Source organism: Conger conger, chromosome 6, assembly GCF_963514075.1.
Source record: "Conger conger chromosome 6, fConCon1.1, whole genome shotgun sequence".
NCBI classification, from domain to species: domain Eukaryota; kingdom Metazoa; phylum Chordata; class Actinopteri; order Anguilliformes; family Congridae; genus Conger; species Conger conger.
In genome coordinates this window covers 49,720,992-49,743,136 of record NC_083765.1, presented here as the reverse complement: position 1 = coordinate 49,743,136, position 22,145 = coordinate 49,720,992, and the positions used below count along the sequence as shown (strand labels likewise).

General features: G+C 41.6%; 1 protein-coding gene across 1 annotated transcript in view; it reads right to left on the bottom strand.

Annotated features, from left to right (window-relative positions):
- mmp2 (matrix metallopeptidase 2) overlaps nt 1-18,854 on the bottom strand; it is a 32,407-nt gene extending 13,553 nt beyond the window's left edge. Inside the window, exons 1-6 of the mRNA XM_061245187.1 lie at nt 18,558-18,854; nt 13,534-13,760; nt 7,744-7,892; nt 6,540-6,668; nt 5,956-6,129; nt 937-1,110 (exon numbers count right to left, since the gene is read on the bottom strand). Coding sequence (XP_061101171.1) covers nt 937-1,110; nt 5,956-6,129; nt 6,540-6,668; nt 7,744-7,892; nt 13,534-13,760; nt 18,558-18,704 — 1,000 coding nt within the window. The 5' untranslated portion in view covers nt 18,705-18,854. The remainder of the gene's footprint in view (nt 1-936; nt 1,111-5,955; nt 6,130-6,539; nt 6,669-7,743; nt 7,893-13,533; nt 13,761-18,557) is intronic.
- Nucleotides 18,855-22,145: the final 3,291 nt, after the last annotated feature.

The following is a 22,145-nucleotide window of genomic DNA, read 5'->3' as shown; positions in this document are numbered from 1 at the left end:
AAGGGGGAGAGCAGCCTCGCATCGCAATGAGCCACATTCAGAGCGCGCTAATCTGCACTCCGCGCGCGGGCACTCCCTGCCGATTCGAAACAGATGACGCCCCCCCCCCCGCACTCCCGTGAACCCGAGCCCAGCCCGGCCGTAAAGCAGTGGAAAATAACCCAGTCAACCACAGGGGCCGTGGCACGGACTCCGCTGTCGGCCTGCCTCTCAGTGTGCACACAACGCAGATTCACTGTGCGATATGCTGGAAGACTGCAGATGTGTCAATTGCTTTAAAGTTTGACACTTGCTTCAATTAAGCTTTTTTTAATTTTTAATTTGGCCCTTGTTGCTAAGGCTTATCTTATGCAAACCAACCAAATCAACCAGCCAAATCCCCAAGTCATAGGGCATACACTGAAACAGACAGTGGGAGAATAGACAACATGGAGAATACATACAGGGCATTTAGGTAAGCCGATTGTTTGACCTACGTCTGACTGTTTTATTTCTTATTTCACAGCCTCATAATGGCTTCCGTGACTGTCATTGACAGAACTCTGGTCCAATAACACCAATAACAAAGGCAGACAAATGCCTCAAGTCAAGACTACATGCTGAAAGATTTCTGATACCTGCAAGGAAGTGATTGAAGACATCTGACTAATCAGAAACAGCTGAGAAGCCAACTGTCCAATTACTTTTGGTCCCCTAAAATGGGGGCTCTACATATAAATAGGGATGTAATTCCTACATGGATCACCGGATATGGATGTACACACCTTCAAATTAAAGGGGTCAGTCTACACTTTATCCATTATTCATTTAGTCAATAAAACCAGTGCGCTGGAGTAAAAAGAGGAGATATTAGGCAGCTGTATGCTATTGCTGAAAGCTGGATCGGGCCTGAACAGGAGAGCCTGGGAGGGACGGGGTGGCAGAACGCAGACCCACCGGTTTCGGGACAGAATCCGAAGCTCTTGTCGCGGTCGTAGTCTTCGGTCGTGGCACACCAGCGGTACCCGTCGTCCCGGCCTGCCGTGGTGCAGGAGTCGTACTTGTCACCCAGGAAGGTGAAGGGGAACTTGCAGGCGGCCCCGTCGGCATTTCCGGCAATGGTGAACAGCACTGCAACACACACCCAACACTTTCAATACAACTCCTAACACATACCCAACACTTTCAGTATAACTCCCAACACACACCCAACACTTTCAGTACAACTCCCAACACACACCCAACACTTTCAGTACAACTCCCAACACTTTCAATACAACTCCAAACACACACCCAACACTTTCAGTACAACTCCCAACACACACCCAACACTTTCAATACAACTCCCAACACACACCCAATACTTTCAATACAACTCCCCACACACACCCAACACTTTCAGTACAACCCCCCACACACACCCAACACTTTCAATACAACTCCCAACACACACCCAACACTTTCAATACAACTCCCAACACACACCCAACACTTTCAATACAACTCCCAACACACACCCAACACTTTCAGTACAACTCCCCACACACACCCAACACTTTCAACACAACTCCCAACACTTTCAATACAACTCCCAACACACACCCAACACTTTCAGTACAACTCCCAACACTTTCAATACACCTCCCAACACACACCCAACACTTTCAGTACAACTCCCAACACACTCCCAACACTTTCAATACAACTACCAACACACACCCAACACCTTCAATACAACTCCCAACACACACCCAATACTTTCAATACAACTCCCCACACATATCCAACACTTTCAGTACAACCCCCCACACACACCCAACACTTTCAATACAACTCCCAACACACACCCAACACTTTCAATACAACTCCCAACACACACCCAACACTTTCAATACAACTCCCAACACACACCCAACACTTTCAATACAACTCCCCACACACATCCAACACTTTCAGTACAACTCCCCACACACACCCACCACTTTCAACACAACTCCCAACACTTTCAATACAACTCCCAACACACACCCAACACTTTCAATACAACTCCCAACACGCACCCAACACTTTCAATACAACTCCCAACACACACACAACACTTTCAGTGCAACTCCCAACACACACCCAACACTTTCAGTACAACTCCCAACACACACCCAACACTTTCAATACAAGTCCCCACACCCCCCCAACACTTTCAATACAACTCCCAACACACACCCAACACTTTCAGTACAACTCCCAACACACACCCAACACTTTCAATACAACTCCCAACACTTTAAATACAACTCCCATCACACACCCAACACTTTCAATACAACTCCCAACACACACCCAACACTTTCAACACAACTCCCAACACACACCCAACACTTTCAATACAACTCCCAACACACACCCAACACTTTCAATACAACTCCCAACACACACACACACACACAACACTTTCAGTACAACTCCCAACACACACCCAACACTTTCAGTACAACTCCCAACACACACGCAACACTTTCAATACAACTCCCCACACACACCCAACACTTTCAATACAACTCCCAACACACACCCAACACTTTCAATACAACTCCCAACACACACCCAACACTTTCAATACAACTCCCAACACACACCCAACACTTACAATACAACTCCCAACACACACACACACCACTTTCAATACAACCCCCAACACACACCCACCACTTTCAACACAACTCCCAACACTTTCAATACAACTCCCAACACACACCCAACACTTTCAGTACAACCCCCCACACACACCCAACACTTTCAATACAACTCCCAACACACACCCAACACTTTCAATACAACTCCCAACACACACCCAACACTTTCAATACAACTCCCAACACACACCCAACACTTTCAATACAACTCCCCACACACATCCAACACTTTCAGTACAACTCCCCACACACACCCACCACTTTCAACACAACTCCCAACACTTTCAACACAACTCCCAACACACATCCAACACTTTCAATACAACTCCCAACACGCACCCAACACTTTCAATACAACTCCCAACACACACACAACACTTTCAGTGCAACTCCCAACACACACCCAACACTTTCAGTACAACTCCCAACACACACCCAACACTTTGAATACAACTCCCCACACCCCCCCAACACTTTCAATACAACTCCCAACACACACCCAACACTTTCAGTACAACTCCCAACACACACCCAACACTTTCAATACAACTCCCAACACTTTAAATACAACTCCCATCACACACACAACACTTTCAATACAACTCCCAACACACACCCAACACTTTCAACACAACTCCCAACACACACCCAACACTTTCAATACAACTCCCAACACACACCCAACACTTTCAATACAACTCCCAACACACACCCAACACTTTCAATACAACTCCCAACACACACACACCACTTTCAATACAACACCCAACACACACCCAACACTTTCAATACAACTCCCAACACAGACCCAACACTTTCAATACAAGTCCAGCACCAAATAAACAGGCAATAGAAGACATTAGGTTTAGCATTTTTTTCTCAATACATTTCAAAACATTTAATTAAATTACTGTAGAGGTTACAAATGTTAATAAGAGTCATAAATTACATTTAATAACTTTCTGTGGAATTCACATAATACTCCCAAGCCACGTTCTGGCTATAGTACTACAGACTAATATGGTGCATTAGGAGGACTAAAGAAACATACACAGGCTAATGTAAAACTGTGCACGAAAGGCTTTAAAAAAAAAAAGGAAAAGCTGTGCTTAAGTGAAAATTGTAAATTAGATAAGGTACATTTTCAAAAGTTTCATTGAATCTTTTCAATATCATTCAATTGAAAGAAAATGCTTTCATGTGGCCCAATGTCCCATTAAAATAGCTTCATGTAGTGTCACTCTACTGCATGTGTGACTTCAGCACCGAAGTTTGTTGTCCTCATTTGTGAATGTTTGCGTCTCTGTATTTTTGGCAGTAGTTATTTTGTGTTCTTTCCAAACAATATTTTCTTTCTACAGAGGATCTAATCAACAATATGATCTCTGTCACATTACAGATAGGTTTCTGCGAGACACATTTCAAAAGGGACAGCATGCTAATGGAACACTACAAAGACTGCTTGTTTACCACAAACAACCATGCTCTCTTTCTCTTGTAACCAAATTTTGAGATGACAGATTTGATGTAAGCCAAAGATAATTAGTTTTCCTTTTTTCTGGAACAAACTGTAGCCTTCTGGCCTTAAGATGTGTTCAAAAAAAGAATGAAAACACTTCTATCTTTTTACTTCCCAACTTGAAAACAAATATATTCCTTTGATGACTACGAGAGAAAAGAACAATGTTTCTTAGCTAGATAAACACAAAGTGATTTGCCAGTAAATATTTCAAGTTACACTTTATAGAGTGACTTTTTATTGCATCCAAGTAAACTGTAAGTAATCTATGGTCTGGCGATCATTACATTGAATCATATACATGATAATCTTTTATAGCATTGTCAAACTGATTGAGGACACTTAACAGCTTATGTGAGTATTTAGCCTCCCTTGTGGAACACTGTCAAATAACAACTGAGTGACACTGACAAAAGTTTGTATGACAAATTTATGTTGCCTAAAATGGTTAATTAATTAATGAATTAATTATCCTAACCTGCTTATCCTGAACAGGGTCGCAGGGCAGCTGGAGCCTATCCCAGCATACATTGGGCAAAGGGCAGGAACACACCCTGGACAGGCCGCCAGTCCATCGCAGGGCACATACACCATTCACTCACACCTACAGGCAATTTAGACTCTCCAATCAGCCTGACCTGCATGTCTTTGGACTGTGGGAGGAAACTGGAGTACCCGGAGGAAACCCACGCAAACACGGGGAGAACATGCAAACTCCGCACAGAGAGGCCTCGGCCGACGGGGATTCAAACCCAGGACCTCCTTGCTGTGAGGCAGCAGTGCTACCCGCTGCACCATCCATGCCACCTTATTATTTTGAATGGTTAATATAATTATATAATTTGGTTAGTAAAATATCGAAAGGATATTCAGGGATCTGCACTAGCGTCTCCAACAATATCTTAGATGATGCATTGATCCAGGTCTGCCGTATGCTGTCTAATTCAAAATATTCTTCTATTACTCGCAAATTTCTGCACTTTTAAACTGTACCTCCATACACCTTTGACATTCATCCTGTCAAAATCTGAGGTACGTGAGTGAAATTCCCACATCGTGGCAGCCCCGGTCGTGCTCCCTGATTATTGGACTTCACAGCGCACAGCCAGGCTCCCTGATATTCTCGCACCCCTGTTCTGCTCTGACAGCCCGAGACACAGTCTCTGCTCTGACAGCACAGTCACAGCTCTGAGGGCGGCCTGTAGCGTAGTGGTTAAGGTGCATGACTGGGACACACAAGGTCTGTGGTTCGAATCCCAGTGTAGCCTACAATAGAACCCGCACAGCCATTGGTCCCTTGAGCCCTTAACCCTGCATTGCTCCAGGGGAGTGGTGCTTAGTCTAATCTGTAACTGTATGTTGCTCTGGATAAGAGCGTCTGCCAAATGCCAATAAAAATTGAATGCTGTGACAGCCTGAGGCCTTCAGTGTGACTCCACTCCACTCTGCACAGTCAGGAGGTCCTTGGAGCTGAAGCTGATATTCTCAATATACGTGAGAGGTACAAACCAGGTTTCAAAGCAATGTGATCTTTAGTCACCCACTCTCAAAGCAAGAGTTTATTTTTTAATCTAAGCTTGGCAAGTTCCACAATCGCCAAAATAGACTCGCAAACTGTATTTGTTTTGAAAACTGCTTGCCTTTGTAAATCTTTGACCACATAAAAGGGGCAATATTCAAAACCCTTCCCTGAGAAAACATTTATAGATGATACAATACAAACAATCTCGGTGGCATACAGCCACATCTGGGGGAGTATCCACTCACATTCATGCGGGCAGAAGCCGTACTTTCCATCTTCGTCAAAGTTGTAGGTGGTGGAGCACCACAGGAAGCCATCCTCGCGACCCTGGGAGGTGCAGCTGTTGTACTCCTTGTCCAAGAAGAGGAAAGGAAACTTACAAAACTCCCCCTCTGCATTCCCGAACTTAACCTTGACCACTGGGGGGGAGAGAGAGAAAGATTACTCAGCGTGGCCACTTTAACTTCAGAACGCCCAGTCTGACTGCTTGAGGATTCATTATACGGTATGCATCAACAATGAAAAGACGGGAACACTCTTTTTCAAATTGGTGGTTTCAGATTACCACAGCCAAATTGCGACAGCGAATGACTGTAAACTTCATATCCTTGACCAGTAGACTGTTATAAACACATATGTCTCCTAAAACAATATCCAGTGAATTCAGAACAGTCTACTGTCCTTCAGCTATCAAGACAACCTGTGTTTCAAATACGCTAGTCGAGTAAATAATTCAGCTCATTGATCTTTAACGTAATGTTGAGGATGAATACACCATAACGGGCACAACATGGATATTAATGGCCTACTCGATGGCCGCTCTCTTTACCTTGTCCTTCGCCAAGAGACCACTGCTCATCATCGTCGAAGTGGGAGTCCCCCCCGATGCCTGGGCCAGGGGCAAAAGCGTGGGCCAGAAGACCGTCTTTCCCATCGAAGGGGTAGCCGTCACCATGCTCTGCGGGTAAAAACACCAGCGTCCGCAACACAGCCACCATTGTCCACCAGCCTCACGGTCATGAAGCAGACCGTGAAGCAGACCGTGAAGCAGTGCAGTGAGAGGCACACAGAGCGGGTGTTCCAAGTGATTCAACCAATGGCCACCGCGACAAGCACAGGGAGCTGATCGGATGTTCGGCGGCGTGAGGCAGAATGTGGAGCATAAATGTGACGTGTGTTTTCATCAACACAGGACTCACAGATGAGCTTTTGTTTATATGCAGCAGTTTGCACATGTTTGAACAGGATTCAGTCGACCGCTTTGTCCTTAACTCTGAATCACACATTTCTATGTGTATTGGTTATTTTCATAATTACATTCTTGCAAATTCAGTACAAGTACAAAATTAGATTAAACTGTCTAAGGAAAACGTATAAGTTAAGGCAAAGGATAAACAGTAATTGAAACCACGCTGTTTGTCTTGCATTTCTATGTCAATCTCTGCTGGCTAAAATGAACTTGGCTAAAAGTGGGATCCCCAAGGTGAGGCAAGCAAGCAGACAGTCAGACAGTTCCCACATTAATGCTAGCTGTCTGACAGCTGACCTTAAGTGGTGCAAGAGCTTGTCTGCACAGACCGCAATCCACATCATTCTGCAAACGAATGACATCTTAATCACAGCTTTGCCAGTATGAGACGTGGAATAACCCGCCACGCGTGCGTGTAATTCTGGGCTATCCCTGACCGACGCTCGGTTTAGCGTCTCCTGGCCTTACGGTAACCAGACCGACATCATTTCTAATTGTCATTTCTAACTGTCATTTCTGACTGTCAGCCTCAGCCAAACTGGATTAGGAACCATCGAGCAGAGGCAGTCCTGAGACTCTGGATCTGTGCTTGAATACGAGTGCTACGGCCCAGCTGAACGAGTGTCGGGCTCTTTCTGGGGACAGGTGAGGGACGAGACATTAAATTACATTTCATTTCATTTGGCTGATGCTTTAATCCAAAGTGACTTACAGTTGATTAGACTAACTGCGGGTCCCAGTGATGTACCTTAGCCACTACGCTACAGGTCGCCCTAGAGCATACCGTTGCGACCAAAGTTGATCATGATGTCAGCTTCTCCGTCCATTATGCGGGTGAACTTGAGAGGGGTGACGTCGCTCCACACTTTGAAAGCCCGGAAAAAGGCGTCGTCCACGGTTTCCTCGTCCAGATCTGGAGTGTACCCGAGAATCCTGGCAAGGGGATTTAAAACAGAGGCTGTGTGAAAAGGGCTGGAGCAAAACCTTACAGAGCGCCTGTCAGTCCACACTGACTGCTGCTCCTGCTTTGTCCTGACACTTTTCAATCATTCTCCTGAATGCTGGTCATATTATCGTCTAATGACATAGCCAAGCAAAGAACCTGCTGCTACAGGGAGCAGTCAGTGTGGAATGCGTGTTTACTGATACTCTGTCTCACAGTCAAGGTAAGGCAGGCAGGTGAAAAGCACAGGACAAGAAAAATCGGTGAAAAAGGAACATATTTTATTTCTGTCCCTAAGGATAGTGAGTAAATCACAATGATTTAATAAAATTAGGATATACTATATGGGGAGCATGACAAAAATTGTGAAAACAATTCTGAGAAAATGAAAAACGTTCAATCCGTCTTACTAATGACCAGCCATGGGCCTCTTCGTTATTTGATTAAATAAACTAGAGGTAAACACAACATTGTTGCTCACTCAGCTACAGCTGAAGACAGACTGCCTCTAAATCAACTATGGACTACAGCAAGGTCTCTTAATCACCACTTCCTGAAGAGGACAACCAAGTACCTAACATACACAATAACATAAACAGTATTTGTATAAATGAACTAAATTCAGTTAAAGAACTGTACCCTTATTCATTAAAATTAACCCTTGTGCGGCGGACATATTTCTGTTACTCAGGACCTTTTCGCGGGTCTGGTGGACCCATACCATTATTGGGGTCTTAAAACAATACAGTCATAACAATTTATGTAAAAATACTTCACAGATGTTGACCTTATCTTAATTACAAGCAATATAGGCCATAACATATAGCATATATGGTTAATATGTGCCATTTACCCCTGCTAAATCACATTCATTAGTATTCGTTTTTTGTGATGAAATGTGAACAAATCAATAATAATCAAAACGGGAGGAATAAATCGTGTTTTTCTTCAACAAATATAAAGGGGAGAAGGCTGTCTTCAATATTGGTGTTTATTGATTGAAATAAAATTGAAATTAGGATACAGAACACAAATTTAACAATGAACACAGGCCCACAATAAGGCGGAAAACAGCAAAGCTTTCTGGGGCCCAGCCACAAGGAGGGGGCAAATGCAGTCCAGCCATACAAAACTGGAGGGCCCTTTCACTGGACTTTAGTTCAGAGACCCAGTCATTACTCAAACGGCCCTGATTGAACACAATATCTACACACCACACAAGGGGCACAGTCTGACAGTGTGGATCTAAATCTAAATCGAATAAAATAAAGGAGAAAGTACACACGCACGCAGGCAAGCATGCATGCACACAGACACACACACACACAATAGTCCAAGATTGGAGGAAGACCAGGTAAAGGTGCACAGCAAACCTTATACTTATAAAACATATAAACCTCATATTTATAACCTTTGGGTCCAGTGGACCCAAATAGCCTGTATGTACTGTAAATGTGTAGGGGGGTGCACAGTGTGTACTCAATGAAAATTAGTTCATTTACATGTTCTTCACAGAAAATGAGCCAAGGGTTATGAGTCAAAGGTTGAAAAAAATATTTGTTGTATCATTTATATTTTAGTAAACATTGAAAACGGGTCCCACAGACCCTAACCTCTTTAGAGGGTTAAACAAAGCATAATACCGACATCCAGACACTTACTGTAGGTGTATGAAACCAACATAGGACAACTCTTATAGGCCAAGCCTCATCTCTACTTTACACGAACACTACGGCGTGGATACATGCCAGCCCCGTCCCACAAACCAGGAAGTGAAGACTTCCCAGCAGTAAAAGCCCACTTGCTTCACTGGTAATTAAACAGTGTGCAGCACCACAGCGTTGATATCAATGAATCACAATTGATACGAGACAAAATGTATTGTGACCACTGGACTATAAACTGGCCTTTAATGTATAATGTATGAATGTGATTAGAATGATATAAACGGAGCATTCTGCCAACGTACAGTCCCCTCCAAAATGATTGGAACCGATTCCTTTGTTTTTGCAACATGCTGAATACATTTGGGGCTGAGATAAAAAGATGAATTTCAGCTTTTATTTCCTGCTATTTACACCTAGATATGATAAACTACTTAGAACATAGCACCTTTGGTATCAGACCACCCGATGTTTACATGAGCAAAATTATTGTAACAGAGAGTATTTAAGTAAATGAAAGTAAATAACACCAAATATTTAGTAGCATATCCTCTGCGTGCAATGACTGCATCAATCCTGTGACCCACTGACATAATGAAACTGTTGTATTCTTCTTTTGTGAAGCTTTTCCAGGCTTTTAATGCAGCTTCTTTCAGTTGTTGTTTGTTTCAAGGGGTTTTTCCCTTCAATTTCCTCTTCAGGAGGTGAAATGCATTATCAATTGAGTAAAGGCCTGGTGATTGACTTGGTCAGTCTAAAACCTTCCCACTTTTTCTCCATAATGAAGTTTGTTGTGTTGGGAGTGTGTTTTGGGTTATTGTCTTGCTACATTATGAAGTACCTCCCAATTAGTTTGGACACATTTCTCCATAATAGACGTTCTTATAGACCTCTGAATTCATCCTGCGGTTACCATCATGAGTTACATCATCAATGAAGATTAGTGAGCCAACTCCAGAAGCAGCCATGCAAGCCCAAGCCATTTACTTCCTCCATCGTGCTTTGCAGATGAGCTCGTATGTTTTGGATAATGAGCAGATTCCTTCTTTCCCCTCTGGTCTTTCCATCACTTTGGCAGAGGTTAGTCTTGGTCTCATCGGTCCATAAAACTTTGTTCCAGAACTACTGTGGCTCATCCCTGTACTTCTTTGCAAATTGTAATCTCACATTCTTACTACTGATGAATGGTTCGCATCTAGTGGTATAGCCTCTATTTTGCTTCTCTCTAAGTCTTATTCGAACAGTTGATTGAGACACCTTCACCCCTGCCCTGTGGAGATTTTTAGTGAAGTCACTGACTGATGTTTTGGGGGTTCACACAATGTTTCTGTCGTGAACTGCTGCTGTTTTCCTTGGGTCGACCTGTTTGATGTCTATTGCTCAATACACCAGCGGTTTCTCTCTTTTTCAGGACATTCCAAATACAAGCTATCCATGATGCTTGTGCAATTCCCCTCTTAATAATTAATTGCTTTTCTTTCTGGTCTTCATGTTGCTTTATCTTTTGTAACACAAATGCACAGACAAAGCCCAAGGCTAAAACCAAGAGTAGACATTCAGAACTATTTATTGTTTAACCAATCAAACTAACACATCTGAGCAACAAGAAACACTTGCCAGTTAAATTTTTGGAGCTTTGAGATTAAGCCAGATATAGCCTAGATCTTGATTGAATGCGGACAGTTCCCTGTCCCATAATTTCTCTATGTATAAACATGAAGCAGATTTATGTACCAAGGCATTGTAAATGGAAGAGACTGCCTCTTAAATTGTCAGAAGGCTTAACCCATTGCAACATTGGATGTTCTCTTGGTGGGCTGTCCCACGGTACACCATATGCTTTGAGCGCAGAACGTAACTGAAGAAAAACAAAATAGGATGAGGCAGGTAGATGAAACGCGATTTGAAGATTTTGGAATGAACATAACTGGCTACTATCATGAAATAGATCACCAAATGTGTTTATGCCATGTGAGGACCATAATGGATTCTGGAACGGCTTGCCCCCTGTCAGGAGGTTAGAATTATGCCAGAGGGGTGTCTGTGCGCAGGAGAGAGATTGGGTATTCACGCATTTCTCTGCTTGTTTCCAGATATTCAGGGAGTGTGTAATTATGCAACCCAGCCTTAAATTCTGGTTTGCTCTGCCAAGCCCAGTAAATAGCAAATCTTGTAGTCTATGCGGCTTCACCATAGCTTCAATAGCTCTCCAAGGTATCTTAGACTCGGGGTTCATGAATATCTTTTGACCTCAAGCTCAATTGTCTTCAGTGTACAGCAAAAACAAACGAAATGATCTTGCTGATCCAATACTTTTGTAGAGGAATGTAGTACTATATTCACAATATTTACTTCTGGTAACTGAAGGCAATGGAGTTCTAGAACACTTTGAAAATCTTGAAAAAGCATTCCAAAAAAGGAGCACCTGCTCAACCAACCACAATTATTGCAGCAAGCAAGCAATGTGTCTTACACTGTGATGCAGAGTGCACAAAGCAATTAGTTCATTCACTTTATTAATTCCTTTTCAAAATCTGACTACTCAAAATCTGACTACTCAAAATCTGACTACTTTTCAAAATCTGACTACTTTTCAAAATCTGACTACAAAATCTGACTATGGTAGACACGACTTTGCTTTACTTAAGTGCAATCTCAGGCCCTTCCACTGATAAAACGACCCTGGATAAAGGAATGTGGTAAGTGCATAACAATTGCAATGCTAAATAAATATTGCTTCAAGTACGACCTTAAATATTGCTTCAAGTATGACCTTATCCTGAACAGGGTCGCAGGGGGGCTGGAGCCTATCCCAGCATACATTGGGCGAAAGGCAGGAATACACCCTGGACAGGTCACCAGTTCATCGCAGGGCACACACACCATTCACTCACACACTCATACCTATGGGCAATTTAGACTCTCCAATCAGCCTAACCTGCATGTCGTTGGACTGTGGGAGGTAACCCACGCGAACACGGGGAGAACATGCAAACTCCGCACAGAGAGACCCCGGCCGACCGGGATTCAAACCCAGGATCTCCTTGCTGTGAGGCGGCAGTGCTACCCACTGCACCATCCGTGCCGCCCTTTTGCTAAGCAGAAAGATGCAAAAAGGTTGTACTTGTATTTGTGCCAAAGGCCATTTTATCTCTCCCAACAATCATGGCAGGTACTCAGAGAGACGCCTCTCTTTCTGTGTCCACCTCTTTTTCAGTCAGCCTGCAATTTTCACTTCAACACTTTTCATGCCTGCATAGTGCCCAGTGACAGCAAAGCAGGTCACCATTTCCAAGCAGATTTGCACTTCATGATACAGTTAACCTTTGGCATGTCAGGGAATGTACAAAGATTTCTATACAACAAGTGTATATAAAAGTAAAAACATATCCTGGCTGCCTCCCTGTACATTCAATACAGCACAAAGCCAATGTTATATCTACCTGTGTTTCATCTCCAACACAGGGACACAACAGGCTGAATGTTGCGTCTACCTGTATGTTAACCTCCATGCAGCCGGAAACCATCCATCCATCCATTATCTGAACCTGCTTATCCTGATCAGGGTCGCAGGGGGGCTGGAGCCTATCCCAGCATACATTGGGCGAAAGGCAGGAATACACCCTGGACAGGTCGCCAGTCCATCGCAGGGCACACGCACCATTCACTCACACATTCATGCCTACGGGCAATTTAGACTCTCCAATCGGCCTAACCTGCATGTCTTTGGACTGTGGGAGGAAACCGGAGTACCCAGAGGAAACCCACGCAGACACGGGGAGAACATGCAAACTCCACACAGAGAGGCCCCGGCCGACGGGGATTCGAACCCAGGACCTCCTTGCTGTGAGGCGGCAGTGCTACCCACTGCACCATCCGTGCCGCCAGCCGGAAACCAAAAAAAGCATATTTGGTCTGGCTGTAGGTTCATCTCCAGACAACAGAAAGAGACAGGGCTGTTCCGTACCTGTATGTGATTCCATCCTTCCCCCACTTGGGTTTCCTGGGGAAAAAATTGTAGTTGGCCACATCCGGTACACCACAACGAGGTTTCTTCATGATCTCCAACGTTTCCTGATCGATCTCCCCGGTCTCAGGAAGCGAAAAAAACTTCTGCATCTTCTTCAGCGTGTCTTTAAGCACCATGAGGTTGCATCGGTCATTTGGGCATCCGTAGAACTTGTTCAGGTAACGCTTTGAAGAGAGACAGGCAGACATTAGAGAGCCGTGGACAAAAGGTCAGGAGTGGTTTAAATAGTCCGTACCCAGTAATAAATATGGCAGACCAGAAGCGCAGAAAGGTTACAGTTATATACGTGTAAAGTTATCTACAGTATATTGTATATACAGTGCCGTGAAAAAGTATGGGCCACCTTTCTGATTTCCTCTATTAGTGCACGTGTCACATGGGTTCAGATCTTTAGGCAAAATGTGTTATTAGACAAAGGGAACCTGAGTAAACACACAGCACACTTTTTTTGTATCGCTACTTTGTTTATTTAATTTATAGCCGAAAGGCTATTCCCTTCCACCTATTTTGTACTCTTATAAAAGTATCAATATTTCAAAATCTATTTACTGCACACACATGGTTCAGGACTTAAATCAAAGAAGAGGCTTGTACCATACAAAAGTTTTAAACAGAACATATTCATGTTAATTCAGAGCATAAGATACTCAAATGGAAATGACAAAAATGACAAAACGTCTTGTGTTTTTATAGTTTAACAATTGAATATCTGACTATCTCATATTTGTGCACAAACTTGATGTCAACTTTTGTACAGAATATGGTAAAGATATCAACAGGCATTCAAATTCCATATGAGCTTTCCCAAAACTGCGCCCAGATGTCCTCAAGTGTCCCCAAATCTCTCCAAATCGGCATATTTTTTGTCCAGGGACATGAATGATCAGAAAAGCTTCAATGAAAACATATTTTAAGATACAAAATTACCTTCACATGTATTTTATACACAAATAAGAGGGTATGTTTTTATAAAGCATGCCCAAAAAGGATTACTCATCCTAATGCTTTCTAACCAACCTACATCACATTTAAAATGGAACTTTATTTCAAAATGAGATTAAACAGAGCCCGTTAGTCCTTACAGCAAGTCTAAATCTTGTAATTATGCATGTCTGTATATTAATTCTGCATTCATGTGAATGTAGTGATATTCCTAATCTGCGCGTCACCTGAATATGACACATTACACCTTGATGGAAAGGGTAGGAAACCCTGTACAAGAAGCTTACCATGTTTTACATTAGTTTGGTACTGAAAAGACCTAGCAATGCATTTATGCAACAACAACAGGTAGTTCAAGGCGGCCTTCACTTACGTATAGTCCTGGTAATAATATAGTTTTCTCTAAACAGATCTGAACAGATTATGAAATAAACTGTAATGTTAGAAAACAATGATAACTTCATAACGAGCTGGAAAATTTGGTTCCATATGTCTGTTTCAAATAATTTGCAAAACGAACTTATATTTATACGAAAGTGGAAATATTTGATATAGTAGATGAGCTAAGAAAAAAACCCAATGTGTTCATTCATGCAACTTCTGAATTGGATATTTTTGTTCTTATATTGGAATGATTTTTGACATAGAGAAATGGTATCCAGGATAGTTAGTATATGCCTTTTATTGTCTGAGTATGTAGTGATGTCAGTGCTGTAAACCATGACCGTGGCCTGGCGCTGATAAGCGTCTAAACTGCTATTCTCGTGAGCAGTCTTTATAATAATCTGCCATCGCCGTTTTGCAGTTTTATGACATCACAATTCTTTGTATGATATGAATATGAACGCAACAATCAGATGAGACGTCAGCGACTCAAGGGGGCAAAGACAGGGTTAATAACTGGTTGCACCACCTTAAGCAGCAATAGTGGCAACCAAATGCTTCCGATAATTCGATATCAATCTTTCACGTCGCTCTGGAGGAATTTTAACCCATTCTTTTTTGCAGAACAGATTTAATGCAGTTAATTCAGAGAAATCGGTAGATTTTCAAGCATGAAACTGCCTGTTTCAGGCTCTGCCACAACATCTCTATTGGGTTCAAGTCAGGACATTCTTTTTTTGAAAGAAGGGATCACGTGTGCCATGTTGGATTAATCTGCAACGTCTAGTTTGGAAGTTTGATCCGAGTTCTGTTTGCTAGACGAGCTGCAGGGCTCTTGTTCACACGACTCGTTGGACAGGTCAGAACCACTCGGAAATGAGTTCCCACCAAAGAAGGAATTCTAATGAAGATAAAATTGGCAAATGGAAGTTCTCTTAAATTACTTGTTTCAAGAGATTTAAGCGATTTAAGAACAAATATGTTTGTACGAGTGGAGACATTTCAGCAAGATATCAAATTATAGGAAGGGTTTGGTTGCAATTGTTCCAGCTAAAGTTATGGGGGTACATTTATTTTATCACAGGGATGGCTGGGGTGTTAAATGAAAAAAAAAATCAATTAATTTGTGCTTACTCGGGTTCCCTTTGTATAACATAACTTTTTTTTTCTAAAGATCCTATACCTTTCAGTGTGTCATAAAAGAGCAAATCAGGAAGGGGGCAAAAAACTTTTTCATAGCACTGTAAATGTCATCGAACTGTAATATAACCGGAAAGGAAACATGGTAACATGGTTCCATTTAAGCCCATTCAGTTCAGTTCTTCTGCAAGTGGCACCACCACAAGATGGCTGCCATGGCCCGTAAATAGAATTTTGCTTGTACACGTGACATGATCCCAGAGTTTCCAATGAACATTACAGAAGCAATTAAGAGGCTGAGAAATAAGAAAAGAACAGTCAGAGACAAAGGCCAAACAATAGGCTTACCTAAGTAAACTGTTTGGAACATAATTTTGAAGGACAAGAGCACTGGTGTTTGTTTGGAATCATTGTCTTGCTGTGGGATGAAGGCCCATGAATGAGTTTGGAAGCATTTGGGTGAAACTGATCAGATATGATGCTTCAGCATGCTCCAGAATGAATTCTGCTGCTGCTATAAGCAGTTAAATTGTCAATGAAGGCAAGTCAGCCAGCACATGCTTTACATGCCAACTCTGATACAAGTGAACCTCAGTCTCATCCGTCCACAAGACCTTTTCCCAGAAAGGCCTTCCAAGGCAGCTCTGATCGGTACAACTCACAGCTGAAACAGGGAAATCTGTTCAGGTTGCATTGTTATTCAATACAGCTAATAGCATCAATATGCCGGTGCCACCCCTGAAATCTGATGGGCCACCCCAGTGCTACCCAGCACATAGTCTGCTTTAACCAAGATACCGTTTTTACCAAGACACCGTCTTTCCCGTTTTGCTGACTTCCAACTGTTCATCAAAAGCGCATCTGTCAGAAGCACCAATCTGATTCTCACGTTATTGGCCGTCGAATCCGTCAGTCTGTTTTCATGAAGACATCCTCTTTTCTGTTTGCGACTTGCCAAATGTGCGCCAAAAAAGAACAGCTTACAAGCTTGCAGTCTTCATGGTGCAGTTTGTAAGCCTCTAAACTTCATTTTTCTCTTGTCAGTGTGACAGGTTGAAATATTGAATACATTAAATGGTAATGTTATGGTTGAAATATCATTTAAATGTCATCATTAAATAACTAGTTAGCTAGCTGATGTTAGCTAATGTTAGCTAGCTAACGCATGTTAGTCTCAACAAAACATAAATTACTTTAATGTTGCATTTCTTTAATATAACATGGCCCCCTTGTGTATTATCAGCTAAATCTACATAGCCAAATCTCTAACTTATGTAGTTAGTTAGCTAATGTAATGTTGTAACAGATGGTTTGAAAGAATGTGTATTTACATAATAATATTCTACCCACTCTGTAGGTGCTGGTACATAATTCTTATAGTATTTAGACATTTTGTGTGACAAGTTGATTGATGCAAGTACTCAAGACAATAATTAATTCATATAGTTTCCAAAAGCTCTTTAAAATGTTACATATTCATTGTAGCATTATTTATTGTAATAGATCTCAGGTGCATCATGATCATAATACACATTCTTGCTTTGTCCAGAATCATATTCTCACCAGCTCTGATGCATGTGTTACTTATTCAGTCACTTAATGTTATTCTTCTTCTCAGATTGAAACAAGCCTGTACATATTGGTATTATGTTGTGTACCAAGGCAGGGATTGCTCCACACAATGTCATTCAGATTAGTCATAATTGATGCAATTTTAAGGCTCTTCAGTGCGCTGCGCGCTAAAACAGGCAGTGTGGCATGGAAAATGAAATGGAACGCCCTGAGTCTGCTGTATGAGACTCCATTCCATTTTCCATATGCGTAGCCCTTATTCCATGCCACGTTTTTGCCACACTGCCTGTTTTAGCACACAGCGCAATAAAGTAAGAGCCTCAAAAGTGTGCCCTTTGTGTTAATTTACAGGAAGATAAAACCCAGGGTTTGCATAATGCATTTTTGTTTGGTGGTTTGCTTAGAGCATTTGTCTACCGAATAGCCTTAACCTTTTTAAGTGAGCTCAGAGTTAATTGTCATTGTTTATGTCATCCTGTACATTAGCCTAATATCTATTATTAGCAGTTATCTTCTGTATTGCACACTTTGGATGTTTTGGATAAGCACTTGCTAAATTAATGGAATGTAACGCCGTGTGTGTGTGTGTGTCTGTGTGCGCGCGTGCCTGTCTGTGTGCGTGCGTGCGTGCGTGCGCGACTCTATGTTTTGAGTCACCAATGTCTCGCTCAATTATTTTCGTTTCGCATGCATTTTTCTTTGTGTGAAACTATACGTTGTGCCGTTTATAGGAAACATTAAGCAGGCGATATAGCTACGATCAAAACAGAACAATTTTCCAAAACCGACAAATCCAACACTGTATGAACTTTTAAAACAAAGGCTTCCCAATTTAATACACTACATACACAATACACCCTCTAAGATAAATTCTTCAAAAGTCATTAAAGAACAGTGACCTGTTTTGGAGTGGCGAAACTTACCACCGCGACTTCTTCCGTTTTTGGGGTAGTATCCCCAGGAAACTTTATTATTGGAGATGGCGCCGCTAGCGTTAGCTGAAAACCAACGAACTGCACTAAAAACACTTTTAGAAGGTGTCTATGCGCGAAGAAAGTGTCGCTCGTCATTTTTCTTCAGATGTCGAAGCAGATGGCAAGGTGGCTGGTTTTGTGCGCTTTCGGCAGCAATTGCAGTTATGTCTTCCTATGTGCACATCCTCCTTTTCTGCGATAGTCTAAGATTTGCTTGCTCTTGCAGTTTTTTGATACTGCTCACTGAAAGTGTGCCCAGACTGCGCAGTCTCCAGATTCTGGACAACTTGGGGGGAATGAAATTGGAGAAGCAGCTTCCACTGACGCGCAAATGAACGTGCGCGCCCCGCCAGTGTATCCTTTCAGCTGCCTTTAGATGACTTTAAAATACGATCAACTGGCTGTAGTAGCGTTTAATTACAGTTACTAGCTTTAGGCAATCTGAATGAATACTCGTTTTGATTAAATGGAAGTACGGTTACAGTGCCAACAGCTTTCATTGACTGATATGCCTCAGAATTAATTTTAAATACAAGCGTTTCTAGTTTCCAAGTGTCACTCTTAGGCCGTGCTTAGCCTACTGCTGGCCTATGCTCTCATGAATTACAGGAGAAGCAAGAGTACATATGCTGTATTATCTAACATTAGAAATGACTTAATTAGTATGTGCAGCGTACAAAATGGCAAATGAGCAAACACCTGGCAGTTGCAACTAGAACTACACAAAGATGTAAAGAAAACCAACCATTTGTAATGGAAATCAATTAGCTAAGACGTGCCATACTGGGATGAAGATAAAATAAAAGCGTGATCTGTCTCCATCTTGTGGTAATCTTCTGGAAATACAATGAAAGTATGCCTTTTGGATCACAAATACCCAGTGCCCATTCTCACACATACCCAGTGTTCACTCTCACACATACCCACATACATTCTCGCCAACTCGGACGTAGCTCGGCCGTGTAGAACCTGAGCTATATTGGGGTTAACCTATTTTGTTTATGTCAAAATGTCTCTCGACCTAGATTTCCACCCCCGTAGACGGTTGAATTCCAGCTTTTACTCGCTGGGCATAGTGCTGTCAAAAAGTCTTCGTCCAATTTTTTTTCATTTTAGTTCTTTTTTTGATTTTGACGCTGAATGTATTCAAGTTATCAACCAAAATCTCATATAAGAGAAAGGGAATCTTAGTGAACAAATAATACACTATTGAATTACATTTATTTAATGAACAGTTATCCAACGCTGTTGCTCCTGCGTGTACAGAATACTTGGTTGCACCACTATTGTGTTTCATTACTATTGTGAAGTTACGAATACTTACGGTAGCTAAGGCGAGAGAAGTCCGCAGTTCTGTGCATCTTGTTCAAGGATTCTTTGTGACTTCCTGGATGATTTTACGCTGCGCCCTTTGAGAGATTTCGGCAGGCCGGTTGCTCCCGGGAAGATTCGTTACGGTTCCAAACGTTCTCCATTTGAAGATTATGTCTCTTAATGTAGTTCAGTAGGTCCCCAGAGCCTGTAACCCTTTCAAGACTGATAGATATCAACAACTTTTCTCTGGATTTCTTTAGGAATTTCTTTGGTCCAAGCATAATGACCATCTTCACTCTGATGGTCAGCCTCAAAATAAGTGAGATTTATATCGGGCAGGATGGGCCGTAATCAAGCTTGGCTGTGACTCTGACTATCCCTTTAATTGGGCTGATTTGACTAAGGGGCAGTAAATTCCCGGCAGAAGAGTACTCTAGATTACATGATTGATTACTGCACCTTGTGTATCAAACAAACAAAAGAAGAAACAAACATTTATTTTCTATATAATTCAATGTGAAAATATGAAAACATTGAGAAAATCAGAAAGGGGAAAAATACTTCTTCAGGGCATTGTCGATTGTACTTTGAGCGATGCAAATTCTAGAAATTTTGCCATCTAGTGGTGCCATAAAAGATTGCGCTTTTTAGAATTTTGCTTGTAGGTGATCATTGTTGCTTGTAGATCTTCTCCATTTTCAGTCTGTGTTCATTCATTATTTACAACGTCTATTGCTGGTGATAACCCCCAACTACTATATGTACTCATATATATATATATATATATATATATAGATATATATATCCTTTCAATCTGCACCCACTTTAGACCTTGTACTCTACATACAAGAGATGCGCGAACTCTAGAACTGGGGGGCAGTCACAATCTACATATTCCATATAATAAAACAAACTTGTTGGTTTCCGCTTGAATCTGGAATGGCTTCTAAAGTGTAGATTCCAACTGTCCAGTTTCAACCATCATTATCTACTGTATGTAGGCGTTCAGTGAATGATTTCAATTTAACATTACAGATTGCATTCAAACTTAAAGTGTGAAAAGGAAATTCTGGCAGGGCTCTGGCCTGGCTCTGGTGTTTCTTCTGTGACAAACTATGTCCGGCCCATAGATTCCAGGCCCAGATTAGGTCATGGTGTGGCTTTGATGTCCAAGGACATCAACATTCTTGGAGTTACCCCGGTCCTCTCTTTCAGGCCATAATCTAAACACAACATATCTTACTGTATGAATGCAGACTAAAACTAACCAGGGAAAGTAGTAGAAGGATCTCACAGACAATTAGCTTCAAAATGAATTTTGCGATATCTCATGTCATTGAAATAATTGAATGTCGTTGACAACTTTTCATGTAATTTCATCAGTATAGCCTGTTTGTATATATGGTGATTTACTATGCAGTGCATCTCTTGCAAGCTGTTACTTCAGAATAAATGCAATTTGCTCAAAATATCCTGGCCTTGTCAGTTTGTAGAACAGCTTTATTTAATTTCCAGCAACGAAACACAACAATCTCTCATCCACACTCAGTCGGAATACAAATGTGGTAATGTGTAAAGTTGACTCTGCTACGTAAATGTCTATGTGCGTATGGATTCCGATTTTTCTAGAAACAGGCATAAATATATTGTGCCTCTTGACAATATATATTTTTAACAGAATGATGGGTTACCCAAGTCACCAAGCCGTTTTTAACAAATGAAGTCTTGGCTGAAAGAAGTACATTTTGTTAAGTTCTTTCTTACTACCCGGCACCCTGCACAATGTACAATGTACGTATTGTATTTTAACTTGGCTTCATGAAAAATGAATGCTGAAACAGCAAGAGAAATTATCCTTCAGATGCCAACATTTTAAGTGATGTTTTACGATTAAAATTTTTTTTTTTTATGATGATCCCTGTTGCTGTTGGTGATTATTATTATTATTATTATTATTATTATTATTATTATTAGCATCATCATCATGATCATTATCATCATCATCATCATCATCTTCATCATTATTATTATTATGTTGTTGTTGGTTGATGTTGCTGTTTTCGCTTTTCTTGTAACAGCGCTTGTAAACACTGGTGAAATAAGTTTCATTATTTTGCATGAATACACATATGTCTCCAGTGGCCGTCTTCCCCCTCTCAATTGTGGTCAACAGCTGTTAAAAAAAATAAAAAAATAAACACATTTAAAGCAATCGCCAGTGTT